Source organism: Lottia gigantea, assembly GCF_000327385.1.
Source record: "Lottia gigantea unplaced genomic scaffold LOTGIsca_39, whole genome shotgun sequence".
Lineage (NCBI taxonomy): Eukaryota > Metazoa > Mollusca > Gastropoda > Lottiidae > Lottia > Lottia gigantea.
Genome location: NW_008709333.1, coordinates 742,615 through 765,092, shown reverse-complemented (window position 1 = coordinate 765,092; position 22,478 = coordinate 742,615). Strand labels below are relative to the sequence as shown.

Here is a 22,478-nt window from a genome sequence, read left to right as displayed (position 1 = left end):
TAAGCTGAGCAATCTGGGCCTGGGCAGCTTTGGTGGCGGCTTCAATAACTGATTGGGTAAACTCTGGTGATTGTTGAGATCCCATGGCTAGCTGTTGTTGGGCAGCCTCTATCGCTGCCTGACGAGCTTCTTGAGCAATCCTTTGGGATATTTGTGATGGATTTGACGATTGTGAAGCCGTTGATTGTAAAAGTGGATCGGGGACGATTTGAGTTGACAAATCGACTGGATTAACTACTTGTATCATCGGGCCCTGTGCAGATGCACTGGGTTCCTGTGTAGCAATGATTGAGTCCAAACTCGCATTAGCATCATTTAGTTTGATTGGTTGCGCCCGACCAAGTTCGGGTACTAACTTGTTTGTCCCTTGGTCTGTCCCTATTTGGGTCGGAACCTTAGCAGACTGTATCGCTGATGGATTTGGTCGAGATTGCGACGGGAAATTTTGTACAACTGCTTTCAACTTCGAATTAATAGGTTGAGTGGTTGATGACGATGTTGAGGTTGCTGACGATTTTGTTGATGTTGTAGGTGCCAAAGTCGGAGATGTAGGCGGTAAAATTGTCGGAGTCGTCAATAAGGTAGTTGTCTGCGGTGTAGTAGACGTTGGTGTTTTGGTTGAGGTTGTAATAGGTAGTAAAGTAGGAGTGACGGAAGTCGCAGTTGCAATTGCTGGAGTTGCTATAGCCGCGGTGGCCGTAATGACGGGGTGTAGCTGTTTTAAATGGGTGGTTGTCTGAGGAACAGTTGTTGTGGAGAGTTTCTGTGATGCTGGTGGGGGTCGAGATGCAGGCTGGTTCAACTGTTCCACTAACCTGGAGGTGTTCACTACAATCAATTCTGCTGGTTTTGACACATTGCCTGGAACGTCCACGACTGTAATTACAGAACCGTTGGTACTGCGGAAACTAGAGATGGTAGGAATAGTCGTGACCCGAGGTTCGGCTACATTAAGGGCAACTTGTTGTGGGGGTAGAGGTAAAGATGTAAACTGATTGACCCCTTGTTTAATTCTCGCTGTAGCAGCCGAAGTAGATTTGACCTGACTTTTGTTTGGATGAAACTGAGAAATAAATTCTCGGGGCTGAGAAGTGACTTGGATAACTGGAACTGCTTGTTGGAATACTGTTGGTATACTAACCATCCCGGGATGAGCCAAATAAATGGGGTTGGCGTATCGTTTGATGTTGGTGTTGATGATTCTACCAAACATTGGTTGAAGAGGCCGGAAGTTGTCGATGAGAGCTTCACCAAAAATGACAGCGTTGGGCGCTTCTAGAACGTTCTTAGTAGTCTCATACAGAGATCGTAGGGATTCCAACTGAAATTCAAAATAATATTGCTTATTACCTCAAATGAATCCAGAATCAAGAGTGTTTGGTTGTCAAGGACTGTCCTTTTCTAAAATTTGTGAAACTTGACGGAAGAATCCTTTTAGAATGCTTGATGTTACGAAGCAAAGAAGCTTTATGTCCCTTGTGGAGTTAATGAAACAAATACCCTCGGGTCATCGGCAATACACACCTACATGCTGTGTTGTTATCCCTTTTTTAATCAATAAAGATTCTGTCGCTATCGCGGAATGGCCAACGTTCCAGAACACCAAAAATGATCCCTTACCTGATTGGGAGAGATAGTCTGCCTCTGTTCAAATATAGTCCATAGTACACTCTGGTAACACGGTGGGGTCGTCAGGCTTCCATAATACCGGAAGTAGTTCCCAGCATTAACGGGAAGTAGCTGACGAACGTTAATAGTAGGCAGTGGTGCTGAGGTTCCTGAAACAAATACAATATCTTCTTTAAAACCATACTTCGCAGATGAAAAAGATTCAAAGTTTTGTTCAAATGCTTTGAACAGAAGGTCAAAGTGTCATGTACATGGCTTTTCGAAAGCATTATATGTGTAGTGTGATCTCAGATAGATGAATTATTCTCCTGATACCAACAACTACAACAACTACCTAATCTGCAATATCTGCTTGATCTGAAAGCGAACGTTACCGACCCAACAAATACAATATATTCTTTAAAACCATACTTGGCAGTTGAAAGAGATTCAAATTTTGTTCAAATGGTTTAAACAGAAGGTCAAGGTGTCATGGCTTTTTGAAAACTTGACCCAACTTGAATGCTGTGTGGTATCCTACAGCTAAATTATCAATTTCTATACGAATGTTTCTTACCTGGATTTTGCACCTTCTTCAATTGCCTTTCAATATCCGCGAAGGCCGGATTCTCTTCCTGAAAGGAAGAAAATAAATTTGAATTTGCAGTTCGTTGAACAGGTTCACATAGGTGATAAGTTTATTGCGATATTACTATCTCCGCCAACTTGCTAAGGTCTCCGGTCTGTGATACCAAATGGTTATACTTTAAACAGAAGTAATATAGAAGTATTTTATATGACTGATACATCTTTAGTCGAGGTACTGGAATGAAATGGATGGAGTTTTACGTCCTGAATTTCTGCTCGAGTAATTGAAATTTTGGCTGTTCATCTGGCTGAAGAATATATCAAGGATCAGCTGATAGGAAGGATCCTCTGTGAAACTAAATTATTATCCTTATAGTTCTTTCTTTCACTACTTACCCCAATATCAAATAAAACTCCTAGAACACCCAAACCATCTCGATACTGCATGGCGTTTTTTAAATCTCCATATTTGGTAGCATAGTTTACTATATGCATCTACAATAGGTAAACAGTAGTTAGAAGACACCTGACAGAGTCATTTTGTTATTCTTAAATACAATACGTATGGTTCATGACAGCTAATTGATCCATTTCATGTCTACCTCATTGATTTTTTGACTTAAAAGGGGATTGCGATTCGAGCAGATAGACAAACGTTTTCTGCATCACGGGTGTATACGCCTACGTCTCTCAAAATGCCCCTACATCTTGCTGTACGTTACTTTCTCACGCCAAAGAATGTTTTCTACTTTACACCATAAGTGTATGCAAAAAGCATTGCCATGGATATTAACACGTTTTGAAACGTCTCCAGTTACCAAAAGAGGATCAAACACAACTGGAAATCCCTCTCATTCTCACCCAGAGTTTCCCATCTCAACAGACCAGTAAAGGTACTCACCTCCAATGGATATTTCCGTCCGTTGATGGCATGTTCTGAGCCGTCCCTATCGTTGCTACCCCAGTGAAAATGGATCTCGGCTGTGTTGTAAACATCACCAAACCCTCCCCCACTCACACTCATGTTACCGCTGACCCGAATACTGGCTGCAAAAAAAAATACATTTTTTATTATTGACCATGTCCAGTGGAACCCCAATTGTACCCCACTTCATTCCCAAGACATTTAAAAATATGATATTTTTTACGTTTTTGAGATGAATTTTTAGCATTTAGAGGGCTCAATTTCCACTTCAACATAAGATCTTTCACAGGCTTGAGAGGGTGGGGTGGCATGGCCCAATGGGTCACCCCCTAAATACGTTACTGTTGCTCAAATATCTTCATGACACAAATCAAGGACAGATTGGTAGAAAGCGAAAGTAAATTTTAAGTTATACAATTTCTCAATAATGAAATTTTTACATTGACAAGGTGATCTATTTCAATTTAGCAATAAAATAAAAAGAATATAAAAATTTGTTAATAAGATATGAATGACCTATTGTTTTAACATAAAAACACAATATGGTAATTACTCCTAGTCTAACTATGTCAGGTCATTATCCACTTAATATTGTTAGCTTTAAAAAGGGTGTGAACGCCAGCTATTCCTGGATAGGGAACATATGATAGCCTTTTTCAAAAGTTAGACTGATTAAGTCGAAATGACTGTGAACTACATTCGCGTGTGTTATTTCCGTTTAAGAACCATACGCAGTTTCGTATGATAGGGTAGATCCAAATTTATTTCTTAAAAGTACCAGGCATGAGTCATATAAAGACCTTTGTGCTTCATCATTGTTTACTATGTATTTCCGAACTTTTATTTTAAATTACGAGTTTTATTTTGAGGTTTGGATCATTAGTACTTGGGGTTTTTTTTATCAGTAGATCAGCAAATACTATGCATGGCGTAAAGGAACAAATTCACGTCATTCAGGACTAACTACGTTGTTCTTTGAAATTGTTGATTTTAACAAAGCGTTTGATTAAGTCTTATGGTGTGATGGAGCTGTAATTTAGTATCTAGAAGAGACAGAAACACAACAGCTCTCCAAAGTCCACATCCTCTTCTGATATTATAAATTTTTCTACCCACACTAATCATGCACTGACTTATTCCTGCAATCTGATAGATCACTGTTATTATCATCATATTATATTATAGAAAACTACAGTTCCTTCACATTATTAAATTATACAATCAACAGCCTTTATAAAGTCACTAAATTCAAATACAGTAATCAGTTGTCGATAACCTGGACGTGAGAATTAACGTCACAGAATATTGAAATTGTGTCCGTTTTGAGAGTCCACATATCTACTCAGACTCACCTGTATGACCGTTGTTTTTAACAGTAAAAGCTGTGTTAAAACCATTGAATCCAGTAAATGAAAACTGTTTGAGGTTCGGTGTATAGATGATGTTTCTATCGTCTATATCTACTGGGGATTGTCTGTTACCGGAACAATAGCTGTATTTACCCGGCCATTTTAAATGTCCTGAAATAATGCATGTATATCGGTCATCTTTAATAATATTGCCAGATGTGATCGACTAGAAAAGTATGGGGAAAGATAATTTTTTTGAGATAATGATGGTAAATATGGTATGATTCACGTTACCACCCCTTACCCAATGGAACACAATAGAAATCCAATCCAATCCTACTATTTATTCTCCCATCATTACAAGCAACATTCGACTTTAATTTTTCGATTTTGGCTAGAACTAGCTTCATAATGGATATTGTTTAAACTGTAAAGTATCTATTATCGTAAGCACTGGCGTTTGATTTTTTTTTTACCGTTAGGTAATGCACCTGCTCCCCCAGCAGACATAAACTCGCTACCACAAAGTCCTGTAGGCCAACCTCTATTGTACCCGAGAGCGTTTTCTTCCCGAGAGTGTTTTCATATAGGTGTAAAAAAGCTAAATACTCACCACTGTTTTTGTAACTCCATTTTTTACCAGGTACTCTCTGTCCATTCTCACCTAAAACAAAAGGTAATTACAATATAAATTGTTCCGAACACTGTAGCGAATATAAGATTTGAACGACATATAGAAGCGAGGAGCACATATAACAAAACACATAATGTTTCAACACACGTGTATATTGTGTTGAAACGTTATGTGCCCAATCTCATCAAAGAAGTGTGTTATATTCCATAATATTGTCTTATGTTTTGTTATTTGATTCAGCGAACTAACACAATAACTGATGGAATGTCAAGGAAACGCCGTGCTCGGTTATTTATCGAATAGCCTGATACGATAACAACGTTTCGATGAAATTACACCGTTAAAACTAAAAGTTATAGAAGACAAAGCCTTGACTTCCGTTTACCTCCCAGATACCCTTACAACGTTTCGATGAAATTACACTGTAGCATTAAATCCAAAAGTTTTCTTTCCAAAATTTCTGTTTACCTGGTATGAACATGAAAACAACCAATATGGCGAAGATTGGACCATTCAGTAGGGCCATTTTATTCCGAAGCACCGGTTAAACTAAGAGTTACAGAGAAGGAACCCCTAATTTCCGTCACCCTCCCACTCAGACGACTGCAAAAACACTCGCTCGTCCATCAAGTATAGTCACAACATCGTAACAATCAACCAATCGCATGCATAAGATATAAAGGTTAAAGGTGATTAACGCTGTCACAGGTCAAAGAATTTGCATACTGTGATCTGATTGGTTATTTGAATAGTACATACAGAATTATAATTGGATAATTGAAAATTTGTAGTAACAATTCACCATTGTCAGCCTAAACCTTTGTGATCATTAAGATTATGATAAATTATGTCCCCTTAGGACACTCGTTAGAAAATGGGTGCTATTTTTGCATTATTAAGTGAAATAAACTGAATTGATAGATCGAAACAATTAATTTCAATAGTTTTTTTTAGACGTTGGTGAACACTAAAGGCAGGTATTCCTTTAATCTGGGCTATTTTCATGCGGTATAATAGATTGGGTTAAAATCAAGACAGACATATCAATAGTGACCATTGTGAATGATTCTATGATTTCTATATAGACACTTCAGTCTGCGATATGAGATAATTCGGACTTAAACTTATCATTTACCAACCATACAACAAAGGTCTCCCAAACTAGGCGAGTAAGTAACTGATACAACAAAAGTCTCCCAAACTAGGCGAGTAAGTAACTGTTACTATCTTAGGGACTTAGCGATAGTGACGTCATGAAATACTAAATTTGAGTGGAATTGCAAGAACCATAAACGTCTGACTGAAAATTGGAATTGATACTTTGATGTTATCGGTCTTCACGATACACATACAAGATAAGACAACCTCTTTACAATCACTTTATACGACTGTATATCTTTAGTTAAAGAAAGGTTTTTGGGCGAGGTCTTAGTTAAGTAATCTTTAATTTTCTATTAAAAGTAAGGAAACATTGTCATAAAAACTTGATGAACAGTTTACGAGTTGGTTGTCATTTTGATGTTTTAATAATTATTATTTCGATGTTGATTAATAAATAGTACACTGTATTTACCAGATATATCAATTTTTCCTACGCAAAATTTTAAAAATTATAATGCAGTAAATGTCAATGTTATCTTCCATCATTAGTCCAGTCGATCCATCTGTAAATGGGTATTGTTGAAAAGTTAAGCCAAGGACCTGCTTGTAGACATAATCCCCGTGACCCTGAGATATCCCTTTTAAATCACAATCAAGAGGTTTGACCAATGATCAGCTGGTAATTAGGATTCTCGTAAACCTAAGCTATTATCCGTGTAAAATCAATGTCAATAGGTCTGGTTAAGGACAAGCTGGTGGACGGGATCCTCTTGTTGCCCTTAGATATCCTTGTAAAATCACCAGCTTGTGAAAAGGTTCCTCTAGTTGAAGAATTGATTGTTTCTGTCCTTCTTCAATGGCACATGTGACATTACATGGTGTACTGATACAAGCCAGTGATCCTGGGTGAGAGGTTAGTAAGTTAAAGAGACAATTTATGATCTGATATATGACTAGAAGGTGTTAAACCAGAAATAGATAATGATTAGTCATAGTAATTCTGACATCCATGATGCTGTATAAGTTTTATATTATGGCCAAAATTTTACTTTTTATAACATTTTACAAATTCGGGTATATCTACAATAAGATAGAGTTTCTCATTGCAGCGCGGAAAAAACATGATATGCTGAACAACGGCTATCACTTGGTACAGTAAGGTTATTTGGTATTTAGATTCATCAACTCTGTATGTCTTTCAATAAGCCCACATAGCTAATATTGCTTATTTAGTTTAAGTTTGTAATTCAACACCGACCCAAAATGTTTTTGGGTTTTCCTGTCTGTTTTCTTGAACACAGATAGACCGTTGACTCTAAGGTCCCCTTAGGCCATTGTTTAACCTACAAGTAGGACATATACGTTCAGGTCCGACAACGTTATTGAGTTAAAGTTCAGCTAAAGTACCTTCATAGGGAATGAATACTCAAAACCGTTGTGCTGTTGTGTTTGTCAATTTCCTCTGATGAATAAAATTATTAAAGAATACTTACTTGGTGCTGGTAATCCCTCTAGAAATGGTGGTAAAACAGGAAACTGGGGTGCTGAAAAGTGAAATAAAGATATAAAAAATGAACTGAAATGGAGTTTTACGTTCTACTATTCTGTAACTGATTGAGATATCAAGAGCACATACAACTTTTCGGGTTAAACATTATTCAAAAAAAAAATAAACCAAGCACTAACCGCAAAACGAAACCCGAAATCCTAAAACATGTTGACGAAACATTGGTAGCAGCTAATGAACTCTGGCGTGAAGAAGTATATCAATCATAAGTCAGTAAGTATTTCATAATGAAAAGTGGTACCAGGTGTCTAGAAGATTAAGCATACCCTGGCGCCACACCCGTCGCAGCTGCTAAACATATCCAACACACAAAACAGCACAAATATACCCAGGAATGTAAACCTACTTTTATCAATTTCCTATTTTTAAAAAAAACCTGAACTGACCTGGATGTCTGTTTAAAAATGGCGGCGGTGGAGGCATGGCGAACGGATTCTCTACAAAATAAAAAAAAGCATGAACATTTTATATATATTTTCTTTGCCTTCATGGACTTGATCATTGGTATGGTCTGAATGATGCTGTCATAATGAACTGATATCTTCTGAATTGGATTAAAGAAACAATTTGGTCAGATCATGGTTGGCAAGTTCAGTAGCACCCCCCCCCCCCCCTCCCAAAAAAAAAGCCCTCACCCAAATCACACGAAACGCAACATCCATTTGTAATGACATTTTCCTCAGATTGCATGAAACCAAAGTTCATTCGAAAATAGAATGAGAAAAGAAAACCATCTTACCATTATTCATGTATTCCATGATGCCAGGAAAATCACCCGGTTCTGAAAAACAAAAGGGTGGAACTTCTGTTAGAAACTGGCCACCAGTTTGTATTAACCAGTAAAATTATCTTTTGGATCTAACCGGAAGTTAATAATTGCAGGATTATTGAATTTGAAGGAATGTTTACAAAGCATATCAATTGAACCGAAATTGATATGCAGGAAAAACCGAAACATTTGGTTTAGATGAAAACAACACTTATCAAAGCATAGGAAATAACGTATGTAATCACTCGCAATCGTCAACAACTGGAGAAAATTAACAATCACATTTTCGGAACATTTAAGAAACTTTCCCCAACCAAAGTTAAAATACAACACATAGAAAGAGAAGGAAGGAAGGAATTGGGGTATGATCGATTGAGAATGAGAGTCCTAGGTGTCAGGACACCCAAATTGTCAGAAAGCCGGCCAATATCCCCGTCATTAACATATCTAATTCTCTCATTCTAATTGCTGTTCTGTGTATTCATGATCAGATATTGATCAAACTGTCGATTTCCGACGATTCCACAAAAAGAGTTTGAAGGTGAAATTCATCGACGAGTATATTCTTCTGCTTGTGTTAAGACATCGCCCAGTCCTTTTTTAAGGGGCGTGGTTTAAACGACGGTCAATGGTTATATTTGCAAATTACTCTTGACCCTGAAGGACTATACCCTATGGGAAGTATGTTTGATATAGAAGGATTTGAGTAAAGGGGGCAAAGTGGAACAGAAGGGTGGGTGTCTTTCTATCTGGAAGGAAGGGATGGGAAGAATATTATTTGGGATATCAAACACCGTCACAAAATTCAAAAAAGGATACCAAACACCGAAGCCCAGTTTACCGTTCCCAGTGTTTTAGTACTTGGTGCTCGTTTTGAAAAAAGGGTTCAAAATGTGGGTTTTTTCCAATTTTCAGGTTCTATTTATGTTTTGCCTTTACCAAGATTAGCCACGCCCAAGGATTCAAAATGAACGAGAAAAGGGATAAGAAGTAAGGAAGGGGTAAGAAGTAAGGGACAAGACAGGGTTTAAGAAAAGGGTTACTCACGACTTTTCACTAACCTGCAGCCTGGGCCATTGGTTCATTACCACCAGGCTGAACTTCCGGTCGCTCACCAGCATAGGGAATGGGTAACAAAAAAGGGTCATGCGGAAAAGGAGGCATAAAGTTGAAGGGCGAGAAACCTTGATTGGGATCTCCATTCTGAAACTGCTGAGCATCAATTGAGGAAGGTTTGTATTGGAAGGGGTGTTGTGGGAAGAGTTGTGGGAAACTCGACCCTCTCCCCAGAGGGAATGGCTGTTCCGGAAAGGGCCTAGAGAACATCTCGGCCTGGGATCGTGGCTGTGGACCTTGGAATTGATTAGTCTGTTGCGAAAAGGGTTGGGGTTGGAATAGAGCTCCGTCAGTAGGGGATTGTAGACCCGAAAAGGGCCCCACAGAAATATCAACAGGATGCTGAGGATGAGATCCTTGGGGTGGTATTGACTGGTGGCTTCCGACGGCAGTTTCAGATGGTAAGGGCTCAATTATAGGTTGAGATCGGGTCTCTTTTGCTGCGACTGCAGAGCCGTGTGAAGGTTTCGATAGGGTACCTTTACCCCCAGGCTTATAGGACTGCTGTGGGTTAGGTTGTGGTATGAATGACATGCCCTTTGGGTGGTAGTATTGCTGCTGTTTTAAGTGCTGGGGTATGGGGGTTATAAGAGGTGGAGACTGTGACATTGCAGAGTTCGAGAATGGGTGCATGTCTGGGAAGACATTTTCTGGAAAATTTGAATTAAAACTAAAGAATGGGTCAGGGATTGGTGTTGATTCAGAGGTCTGGGTGTTCAGTGGCATGTCCCCAACCACACCTGCGGACGGAACCCAATTGGTTTCGGGATGGATAGTTGATGCAGGGTGGGTGGAAAAAGGGTAATCAAGAGGTAAAAAAGAAGGATTTGGAAGCAACGTGCCTGGTACCATGGGATTCTGGTCTGGTGTCATGACCGGAAGGATAGCAGGATGATCAGCCGCAGGTAAAAATGCCGCTCTTGGATCCATTGGAGGCATCATTGGCATCATGTTTGAGGGCTGCTCCGGATACATCTGCTGGTTGGGCAGTGGTCCAGAGTACATCTGCGGACTGGATGGTGGTCCGGGGTACATCTGCGGGTCGGGTTGCTGTCCCGGATACATCTGTTGGCTGGGCGGTGGTCCAGGGTACATCTGCGGGTCGGATGGTTGTCCCGAGTGCATCTGTGGACTAGATGGTAACTGTTGGGACATCATCTCAGCAGCTACAGGTGGTGGTACCATTGGAAACATGTCTGGATCAGCAGGGTTAAACATCTGTGGCATTGGGAACATCATATTGGACTGACCAGATGGGCGCGACATAGGGTGTGTTCCGAACGGCCCATAGTCTAAAGCCCCGTGTGGGGACATAAAGTTAGGATGAAACTGCTTTGGTAACTCAGTGTTTGTTTCTGAAGCCTCAGTTGGTGGTGCTGTTGTCGTCGGTTCCGATTTATCTGAAAGATATAATATTTTATAAGCATCAGCAGGGAAAGTATTTTTTTAAATAATAAAAATTTTTTAGAGGTGGAAGGCGGGGGGAGGTCATTACTGTGTAAAAAAGGAAGCAGGATATCCCTATCTGATACCCTCTGCGGTTTGGTTTAACATCTCTTTTGGTACGTAGGTTTGTCAGCTCACGGGGGGTGGGGTGGTGGTATGTAATTATATAAAAGGTTAATACAAACCATGTTTAATGAGTTGTGAGTTGGTATTTAAAAAGGAATATTGTAGTAAGATTAACCAATAAACCCCTTTCATTCTGAAAATAAACCAAAATACCAAGATAACGAGACAGTCTGTTAAAAAGGGGTGGGGTAGGGGTGGGCAACAGAGCTTCCGGTGTCCAACTATTCATAGGTTTTTGTGAATATCGTGAGCTTATTTCGGGGGTCAAAGGTAATCAATGCCAGTAAGTTCATTTACATCTTTCAAAAACTGTCCGTTTTTCAAAATATGTAAATTTCAAATTTTATAAAATATAAAAAGAGCACATGATCAGCTCCAAACGAACTACCATAAATGTTCAGCTTTACGGAAACTATATCTGAACAACCCTCGAGCATGTTTATCTTATACATAGAAATGATGATGACAATGTAAATTGTTGAAACGTTGTGTACTTTCTAACCCAGGGGTAAAACTGTTAAAATGTAAATTTGCTGAAATGTTGCAAATAAAAATAAAACCTATAGTTGAATATAATATATAAAAATGTAATTTATTGCCGATGTAAATTGTTGAAACTTTGTATACAATAAAACCGATAGTAGAATACCAGAAAAATTGTTTTTTTATGTTATTTAATTCCGATGGAAATTGTTGAAACGTTATGTACAATTAAACATAGTAGTAGTATACCAAAGGCTATAGACCCGTGATGAAAACATAAGTTGTAGAAACTTTGTGTACTTTCGGAGTGATATCACATGGTAGAATACAATAATGCAAATTGTATGTTGTTTTATTGTCGATGTAAATTGTTGAAACGTTGTATTATGCTTAAAAAAGAAAAACTCACCTTCAATGTGGCAATCCAGTAATGTCCCTAGTTTAAAATGTGTGTTAGCGGTCGATTGAAGAGTTAAGGTCAACAACGGGTTAACACTAGGGGTGAGAGATGACAGTGATTGGGGAGGGACAGGTATTTCCAACAGGTAAAGAGTTTAATTCTCACAATTAATAATGAAGATTTAAACCCTGGTTATATAAGTACTAGACATTTCTTTATTTATATTTGTCATATAACTTATCAATTATACAGACGAATCTAAATCAATTTTATGTCCTTTTGTACCCTACTGTAATTTATAGGACTAATGACATGAAATAGAGTTTACATCCTACTGTTCTGTATCTTATTGGATTAATGAAATGAAATAGAGTTTTATGTCCTACTGTTCTGTATCTTATTAGACTAATGACATGAAATAGAGTTTTATATCCTACTGTTCTGTATCTTATTGGATTAATGAAGTATCTTATTGGACTAATGACATGAAATAGAGTTTTATATCCTACTGTTCTGTATCTTATTAGACTAATGACATGAAATAGAGTTTTATATCCTACTGTTCTGTATCTTATTGGACTAATGACATGAAATAGAGTTTTATATCCTACTGTTCTGTATCTTATTAGACTAATGACATGAAATAGAGTTTTATATCCTGCTGTTCTGTATCTTATTGGACTAATGACATGAAATAGAGTTTTATATCCTACTGTTCTGTATCTTATTGGACTAATGACATGAAATAGAGTTTTATATCCCACTGTTCTGTATCTTATTGGACTAATGAAATGAAATAGAGTTTTATATCCTACTGTTCTGTACCTTATTGGACTAATGAAATGAAATAGAGTTTTATATCCTACTGTTCTGTATCTTATTGGACTAATGAAATGAAATAGAGTTTTATATCCTACTGTTCTATATCTTATTGGACTAATGACATGAAATAGAGTTTTATATCCTACTGTTCTGTATATTATTAGACTAATGAAATTAAATGGAAAATCGCACAACCTACATAACAATATCTACTGAAATTTAAATTTTCTATGAAATGGGGTTATAAATCTATATTCTGCACATCATTTAAAAAAAAAACGGAAAAATATGACACAAAATCCTTTCTTTTTTCAAACATTTCCGGAAAATATAAAAAAGCTGACTTACCTTAATAAATACAGAATCTACTGATATCAAGCTTACCCATTCTCACTGAACGAACTGAGGCGTGATGTACGTAAAGTGTAACCGTTATGTCATGCGACATGTTCGGAGTTGTAAGAGAACAATCGTACATGACATCCCGTCTCCGATTCAAAGCCCGGGTTACATGAGAGTGGTTGTAGTCTGTCGAGAAAGGGTGTTAGAGATGATGTATATCTCATGATGTAACGCAGGTATAATCACCATTTTCTCGTTCTGCCGTTAACAGATGCGAATTTTTACAGGTTTATGGACGGAAACGACCTCATTTTACAACCCTTGTGACTAAGTCAAATAACCCAAACTCTCACCCCGAGCACCCGAGGGGACATATCCCTTTTTAATCTGTATATTCATTTAAATGTTAAACCTACATACCTAAACTAATATTCTTTTCGTGGTTTGTTAAGGACATACATGTATTTCAATTTTTGAGAAAATGATTTAAGTTTATTAATTTTTTTTTATTAATCTTGTTCTCTGAATTATCATTTTTGTTGCCTATTTTCTAATATTGTTTTCTATTTTACAGTTTTAGTTTCTGAATTGACATATTTTATTTTCTATTTTCTATGCTGGTTTTGTATGATTTCAATTCATTTAATCTAAACTTAGCACAGAGACAACTGCAATTGCGCGAATTTCATAAAATACTGAGTTTTTGTTTAGAATTTGAAATCAGTTTTAGAGTGAAAAAGAAAGAACACAGTTTGAGAAAGGACAATAATACTATAAACACGTTATATAATGTTTTAGTTAAAGTGATATAAATTATACGGCGATCAAATATTTCAAAACTAAAACTTTTTGGCTTTTGTTGAAGTTGATTTATGTGTGTGAAATGCGTCAATTGTAATCAATAACAAACAATTAATACGGTCAATGGTTTTAACAGTTAGGTCTGCGTTCAATTCAACGCTTTTAAAGGGACGGATGCGCCTTTTTTGACCAAGCGGACTCCGAAACGGCAATTTCTAAGCTAAACCAATCGGTAATAGTGTTCACATCTCACCATCGAATTTCTTGCCTTCAAATCCATTTTCAAAATGTAGAAAAGACATCTAAAGAAATAGGAAATAAATTCCGTAGTAGATTTATAAAAAAAATGCGATATACATACCACAAAGAAAAAAAAAAGAAATTAAAATTTAATCAGACTCGTGCTTCACTCGAAATCTCCACTCTTGAACGGGCCCCTACCCCTAAGTGAGCAGCTACCCCAGAACAAAATACAGGAGAGCATAATTATGTTAATAATAGGGGCCCCAACCGACTTTCGTCCAGTATATGCTGTCCATTACCTTCATGTTCTATAATTCAGCGTGTTTGGGATTTGAAATGTTAAAAAGTTCTTTGAGGGTTGCCTCCCTTCATCTAAGTCTGGACTCAGACCAGTAAAACTTTTTATATATATGACTATGGGAATGTAGTCAGTGTTATTTATAGAAATACCCTTTCTCCCTCCCTTCAGGGATTTTCATGCGGAAGGATAATTCTAAAAATAGTCGTTTTATGTGTGCAGTGAAAGTCAAGCGGATGTTGTAGTGATCTACTTTCAGTTTGGCTAGTTGAAGATTTTCATGGTAATGATATATTGAATTTTTTTCCAGAAACTAAGCATTGGCCAGGCTTTCATGTGACATATAGGAATGTTTTCAACGAGATTTCTGGAAAAAGTTATAGAAGGTTGAATTTCGTGATTTAACATGGAAACAGATGGCAAATGAATTACTGGTCTTAGTCCACATGTACGGACATACGTATAATTTTCATTTTTAAAAAAATTTCTTTTTTCAAAATTTTATATACGTGGGGAACTCTTCGGATACATACAGATTTTTACTTTTTTTAATTTTAAAAATAAAATTTCAATAATTTTGAATTGGTTTAAAATAAACTGAAGGATACACCATTACTCAATGATAGAATATAAAAATACAATCAGTAATAATTACATTAATCAGCAAACAACTGTTTACTGTTGCTTTTCATTTACTTATATCAAGGAGCTATTATTATTAACAACTTCAAAAACCAAAACATTTTGATATTTACAAAAACACAAGCTTAAACCCTAACATTAAAATATTTTTGTCAGTGACTAACATTTATTTACATTATATACAGTTATTTTTTTTACGTACTTTAAAAACATATAGACAGATAGTGTTAGTACTGTTAGTCAGAGAGGGTGCTGTGATTTAAAGCCTAACACTATATACATGACAATAAGAAGTTTTTATTACTGATTTAACCAAGCTTGTGCCTCGTCATAATGTACTTTTTCATATTAATTTTCATTACAACATAAACATATCTACAAATAAAATATAAAAAAAGGGGGAAGAATTTGACAAAACAAAAGAAAAACTCATCTACTATCTGTAGAATGAGTGAAAATAATAAGCAAAATAAAGAAAAGAAAATTTGGAATTGTACAGTATATTATGTACAATTTTGAAATTTTGAATTTTTTGGGGTTAATTTTGAATTTTTGAAATATTGTTTTTAGATTTATTAATATTAAATTTTTTGAAAGTTTTTTGCCAAATATTATGAGGTTTGAGTTAAAAGTAAAGTATTTATGAGTGGAAACAAGTTTACTTAATGCAATTCAGTTGAAAAATGAAAAAAGGGAAAATTCAAAATAACAAACAGAAATGGGTATATAATACAAGGTTAAACATAATTCTATTATCTGTGGATAATAATATACTTATAAACAAAGAATAGAATCCAATTAATAGAAAAAGGAAAGAAAATGAAACTATAGATATTAGAAAACACAAATCAAAAAGGAAACTAAGTGAGAAAAAACAGTATTAATCAATAATTATCTACAATCTGTTGATAAGAGAAACACACGCCAGAAATAGTTATCATTTTATATCCCGTAGTACAGTGTAAGCAATTTTACTCCAGAATGCCTTAAAAATATACAATCTAGCTCAATGGTCGTCGGCTGTATTCACCACCATTGTAGATACAAGTTGCGCCCCTTTACCAGAAAACTTCTTTTTGACTTCGAAGGAACACGTTGACTAAATTCATTCCATGACTGTAAAAGTATCAAGTTTCATTTCCTCCCAGTATGGAATGTTTACTTTTCAATTGAAATGATGACAGTGAACTAATTCACGTTTTTATACAACCATCAAACTCACTGATCATATCAGACAAACTTCTACCCTGTTTGTTTGTAGGACTGGATTACAGTTGTTACAGTCTTTTAGGAGTAGCTTCATAATATGGATGTGGTTTGAATTCAATTGATAAAGGTATTCTTCTCAATGAATCTCGAAGGTGGCTATTTTCAGATATAGTTCTACTACCCTCAAGAGGATCTCTAGATCTATTTGATCCACCACCCTCTCTAGATTTTGTTTCAGTAGGTGATGTAGGGCCACTTCTTTCTATGGATTGATATGGTGGTTTAATTAGTGTTGATCCCAGAATATCACTAACATTAGATAAAGCTCCCTCAAAATAAACTCGTCTCTCTATAGATACTGCTCTATTTTCCATTGACATAGGTCCACAACCATCTCTAGATTGATCTAGTGGTTTAGTTACATTTGTTATAGGTCCACAACCATCTCTAGATTGATCTAGTGGTTTAGTTACATTTGTTATAGGTCCACAACCATCTCTAGATTGATCTAGTGGTTTAGTTACATTTGTTATAGGTCCACAACCATCTCTAGATTGATCTAGTGGTTTAGTTACAGTTGTTATAGGTCCACAACCATCTCTAGATTGACCTAGTGGTTTAGTTACAGTTGATCCCAGAATATCACTAATATTACCTATACCACGCCCGTCTTTCCATGCCATATACGTCACTGGGGGAATATCAATCTTCGTGTTTTCACAGAGTTTCTGTAAATCTTGGAGTTTAATCAGTGAATATATAAGAGATAAAGAGTCCTCTGTTGTAGTAGGACAGGATGAATCTAATACAGTTTTGATATTTTCTCTTTGGTTCATAACTTTCTGTCGGATTTCTGTTAGTTTTGATTCATTCTGGTTAAAATTATCTCGAGTTTCATTTTGGTTTTTTTCACAATTTGTTTTCAATTCACCAATAATTTTCTCAGTTTTTTCTTCGATTTTGGTACAGACATCATCACAAAAAGATTTAAGTTTTTTAGATGTTTCTACCAATTCTGTATGGGTTTTTTCCAAGTCTTTGATTTTGTCTTTCATAATATGTCCAGAATTTACAAGTTTTTGGACTATCATTTCTCTTGTAGAATCACATTCTAAATCTAATGTTTTATGATTGTTATGATCTTTTAAAATACATTTAGAACACAATCCTAAATTACAAGATAGACAATAATATTCTACCTCCTTCTTACTGTGATTTGGACAAGGATGTTTTGGTTTAAGACTGTTTGTTTTTTCCGTCGAGGTTTGTAAACCGACATTTGTAATAAAATGGTTGACGCCAACTCGTGGAATTTCAACAACCTGTTTACAATATGGACATGGAAATGTCTCCTCTCTGCAATCGGTATATCTTACCAAACACTCGAGACAAAACGAATGTCCACAAGGAACGATTTTTGGAGTCTTGAAACTTCCTAAACAAATGGAACATTCAAGATTAGGACTTTTTGGTAAAGCAGTCGCCATAATAAATTCTTCAAAATCTTCCCTAGAAATATTGAAATATAGTTCTATATACCTTCCACAGACAAACAGAATGATTTCACTATGTTATGGTATATTATCTTTCTCTATTGAAATATAGTTCTATATACCTTTAACAGACAAACAGAATGATTTCACTATGTTATGGTATATTATCTTTCACTAGAAATATTGAAATATAGTTATATATACCTTCCACAGACAAACAGAATGATTTCACTATGTTATGGTATATTATCTTTCACTAGAAATATTGAAATATAGTTATATATACCTTCCACAGACAAACAGAATGATTTCACTATGTTATGGTATATTATCTTTCTCAAGAAATATTGAAATATAGTTCTATATACCTTTAACAGACAAACAGAATGATTTCACTATGTTATGGTATATTATCTTTCACTAGAAATATTGAAATATAGTTATATATACCTTCCACGGACAAACAGAATGATTTCACTATGTTATGGTATATCATCTTTCACTAGAAATATTGAAATATAGTTCATATACCTTCCACAGACAAACAGAATGATTTCACTATGTTATGGTATATTATCTTTCACTAGAAATATTGAAATATAGTTATATATACCTTCCACAGACAAACAGAATGATTTCACTATGTTATGGTATATTATCTTTCACTAGAAATATTGAAAAATAGTTCTATATACCTTCCACAGACAAACAGAATGATTTCACTATGTTATGGTATATTATCTTTCTCTAGAAATATTGAAATATAGTTATATATACCTTCCACAGACAAACAGAATAATTTCACTATGGTATGGTATATTATCTTTCTCTAGAAATATTGAAATATAGTTCTATATACCTTCCACAGACAAACAGAATGATTTCACTATTTTATGGTATATTATCTTTCTCTAGAAATATTGAAATATAGTTCTATATACCTTCCACAGACAAACAGAATGATTTCACTATGTTATGGTATATTATCTTTCTCTAGAAATATTGAAATATAGTTCTATATACCTTCCACAGACAAACAGAATGATTTCACTATGTTATGGTATATTATCTTACCTAGAAATATTGAAATATAGTTCTATATACCTTCCACAGACAAACAGAATAATTTCACTATGTTATGGTATATTATCTTTCACTAGAAATATTGAAATATAGTTATATATACCTTCCACAGACAAACAGAATGATTTCACTATGTTATGGTATATTATCTTTCACTAGAAATATTGAAATATAGTTCTATATACCTTCCACAGACAAACAAAATGATTTCACTATGTTATGGTATATTATCTTTCTCTAGAAATATTGAAATATAGTTCTATATACCTTCCACAGACAAACAGAATGATTTCACTATGTTATGGTATATTATCTTTCTCTAGAAATATTGAAATATAGTTCTATATACCTTCCACAGACAAACAGAATGATTTCACTATGTTATGGTATATTATCTTTCTCTAGAAATATTGAAATATAGTTCTATATACCTTCCACATACAAACAGAATGATTTCACTATGTTATGGTATATTATCTGTCTTTAGAAATATTGAAATATAGTTCTATATACCTTCCACAGACAAACAGAATGATTTCACTATGTTATGGTATATTATCTTTCTCTAGAAATATTGAAATATAGTTCTATATACCTTCCACAGACAAACAGAATAATTTCACTATGTTATGGTATTTTATCTTTCACTAGAAATATTGAAATATAGTTATATATACCTTCCACAGACAAACAGAATGATTTCACTATGTTATGGTATTTTATCTTTCACTAGACAAAAAGAATTATTTCACCATGTTAAAATGGGCGTTCCGTGAATAAAATGATATAACAACGACTTTGTATTGAATTATTGTGGGACTTTGCTTTGAGCAAAGTCCAAGTTTGTTATCGAAATGTCCATTCTTTTTTTTTCGAAATTTCCACAGGGCACAGGGCCTAGGCTTCAATAGCTACATCAACATTTCTACATGGTTAAACCTTCTGCAGTGGCAATGTTGTTAATGAATATGAATTGGAACATTTTTGCAAAACCGTAAGTGCCACAGTGCAACATATGCAAAAACTCGTACATTGGCTCTAGAAGGCGCATTTTTGCATCGATTTTCTTCGGGTTCTCATTTTTTAAAATCTGGCTGTAATTTCTGATCAGATTGCACTTGAAAAATTACGAAATTCGAAAATTTGTCGCACACTTTTTTCGATTGAATTTTGCAATTTTTTTGCAACTTTTTTGTTTTTGCATCGATTGATCTGAAATTTAAAATGCAAAGAGACATCAATAAAGTCAATGATATGATACAGTCAGAGTTTTGACGTCACTTCCGGTTTTGAAGGTGGAATCAATTGAAAGTACAATCTACTTCCGGTCAAATAACTTCCGGTGTAAATGAAATAGGTCAACGGAATTTATGCAGGTCGTAAGTAAATGCTAATACAAAAAAACGAAGAATATAAAATCCAGACTGGAAGTGATACTTTGGCCGCCATCTTGATTTTCTAATTTTCTTAAAATCGAAATAAGTCCTTAGGGATAAACTAAATCTGCATAAATTTGGTGTCGATGTAATCTGCTGTCTAATGTTCACAAAACGTTGCGAGCCGATTTTTGAATTTTGCTTTTGCATTTTCGCAACTTCAGGTTGAATTTTTTCAAAGTTTGAAAGCTTATTTCTTGTGACCTTGACCTTTGATGACCTTGACCTTCATAGAGTCAATGGTTATTGACCTTGGCTATCATTTGATACTTTGACCTTTGACCTCCGACATGTACTTCCGGTTTTATAGCTATCCGTAAAAGGCCAAATTCGCAAATTTGGACTGATCTAGCACGTGACCTAATTAACCTAGAGGGTTAATTTTTTCGGTTTCCTAATGTTCTTCTCATGCACTTTACATAGATATATAACAATTGCTTTTTTAAAGCAAAATTTTTCAAATTTGAGGTTTTTTTTACCATATTTGCGTCTTTTTGATCTTGTATGTATATCTTATGATCTATTTTATGTAGAACCTTGATATTTGGAATACAACTAGACGCTTTAAATATGAATTCATCTATGACCCAAAAATTGGGGTGGGCGTGGCACATCCGGGTTGAATTACTAATTGTTTACATTTTGGTGCTGGGGCATAACTCGCATAGTATACGTTTGTTAAAAAAGGGACTTTGCATACAATTACCTCATCCTTTTGGCCAGTTTGTGTTAACAGCTCAGTTGTTTCAGCTTTATAGTTCCAAAAAAGGAACGGGTTTTAACATTTGGATATTTTTATTTTTCGATTTTGACCTTTGTTGACATTTGGTGACCTTTATCTTTTGACCTGAATAATGTAGAAGCTTGAAATTTGAAACACAACGTAACATTTGGAATATCAATTGCCGCATGCAAAAAAAATTAAGGTGGGCGTGGCACATCATGGTTATATTACTCATTATTGATATTTTTTGCCAGGAGCATAACTCGCAAAGTATACGTTTGTTCAAAATGGAACTTTACATACAATCATCTCATGTTTTGAGCCACTTTGTCTTAGAAGTTTGGTTGTTTCCGCTTCATAGTTCAAAAAAAGGAACAGGTTTTGGAAATTCAAAATTTTCAATTTTTGACCTTGACCTTTGTTGACCTTGACCTTTGTAGGATCAAAAGTCATTGCCATTGGCTATCTATTTATACTTTTATATTTGCTGTCTTATGTCAACTTCCGGTTTTATAGTCATGTGCAATTAGAAATTTTGATGACATATATCTCTTGATCTTGATCTTGACCTTTTTAGACCTTCTCATTTACAAGATCAAAGGTCATTGACTTTGGCTATCTGCTGATACTTTCATTTGTGAGGTCTGACGTCTACTTCCGGTATTAGAATCTTCTAAAAAATAAAAAATTATCAACTTTAGACGTGTTCGTACGCTTGACCTAATTATCGTCGATGGTTGATTTTTTCAGGGTCTTTAGCAAATTGCTACATTTGCAAAGTCCCACTCTGTGCCACGAGTGGCTCTAGTTTTTGATTGCATCTATTATTACAAGATATACCCTAGAATTTGCATTGTAATGACTGGTCCACTTTCAGCATTGTAACAAAAATAATCACTATTTAAAATATTTTAGATTGTTAGCATCAATTTCTCTTTCTTTTAACATAGCAGTTTGTTGCACTGCAATTGCGTATCAGTGTCAAATTTGTGGAGCGCTTTTTTTCTATAACAGTTGTAGATGTATATCATTTTAGCAAAGTAGAACAACACTGCAGTTTTCAATCAGATTTATGCCACCATAAAAAAAACTTTGTTACATGAATTATGATTCAAATGTAGGTCTATATTCAAAAGAAGTAGAAGCCTTACACAGACCTCACAATTATTTTCCTGCACTTTTTCCTACCTTGGGACAAATTTGTCACTGTAAACAGGCACCTAATCCGAACAAAAAGAAATGCAACATGTTAGCAAAACGTAGACACTATAAT

The 22,478-nt window shown here is 35.3% G+C and overlaps 3 protein-coding genes across 3 annotated transcripts; all 3 read right to left on the bottom strand.

Moving 5' to 3' along the window:
• Positions 1-1,180: 1,180 nt before the first annotated feature.
• Positions 1,181-4,630, bottom strand: LOTGIDRAFT_84742 (hypothetical protein; the record flags this gene model as incomplete). Its single annotated transcript, XM_009059362.1, has 5 exons — positions 1,181-1,272; positions 1,602-1,850; positions 2,586-2,691; positions 3,098-3,243; positions 4,474-4,630. Coding segments are annotated over 5 exons (750 nt in total), but the record flags the coding sequence as incomplete, so codon positions are not given.
• Positions 4,631-6,946: 2,316 nt separating this feature from the next.
• LOTGIDRAFT_163323 (hypothetical protein) lies at positions 6,947-13,382 on the bottom strand (the record flags this gene model as incomplete). The annotated part of the gene is made up of 6 exons (XM_009059417.1): positions 6,947-7,107; positions 7,699-7,749; positions 8,159-8,209; positions 8,512-8,553; positions 9,603-11,057; positions 13,319-13,382. The coding sequence occupies 6 exons, from the start codon at positions 13,380-13,382 to the stop codon at positions 6,947-6,949; spliced, it is 1,824 nt and encodes a 607-aa protein (XP_009057665.1).
• A 4,385-nt stretch (positions 13,383-17,767) lies between these two features.
• On the bottom strand, positions 17,768-17,956 carry LOTGIDRAFT_121855 (hypothetical protein; the record flags this gene model as incomplete). The annotated part of the gene is made up of 1 exon (XM_009059416.1): positions 17,768-17,956. A coding segment is annotated over one exon (189 nt), but the record flags the coding sequence as incomplete, so codon positions are not given.
• Between the last annotated feature and the right edge of the window lie 4,522 nt (positions 17,957-22,478).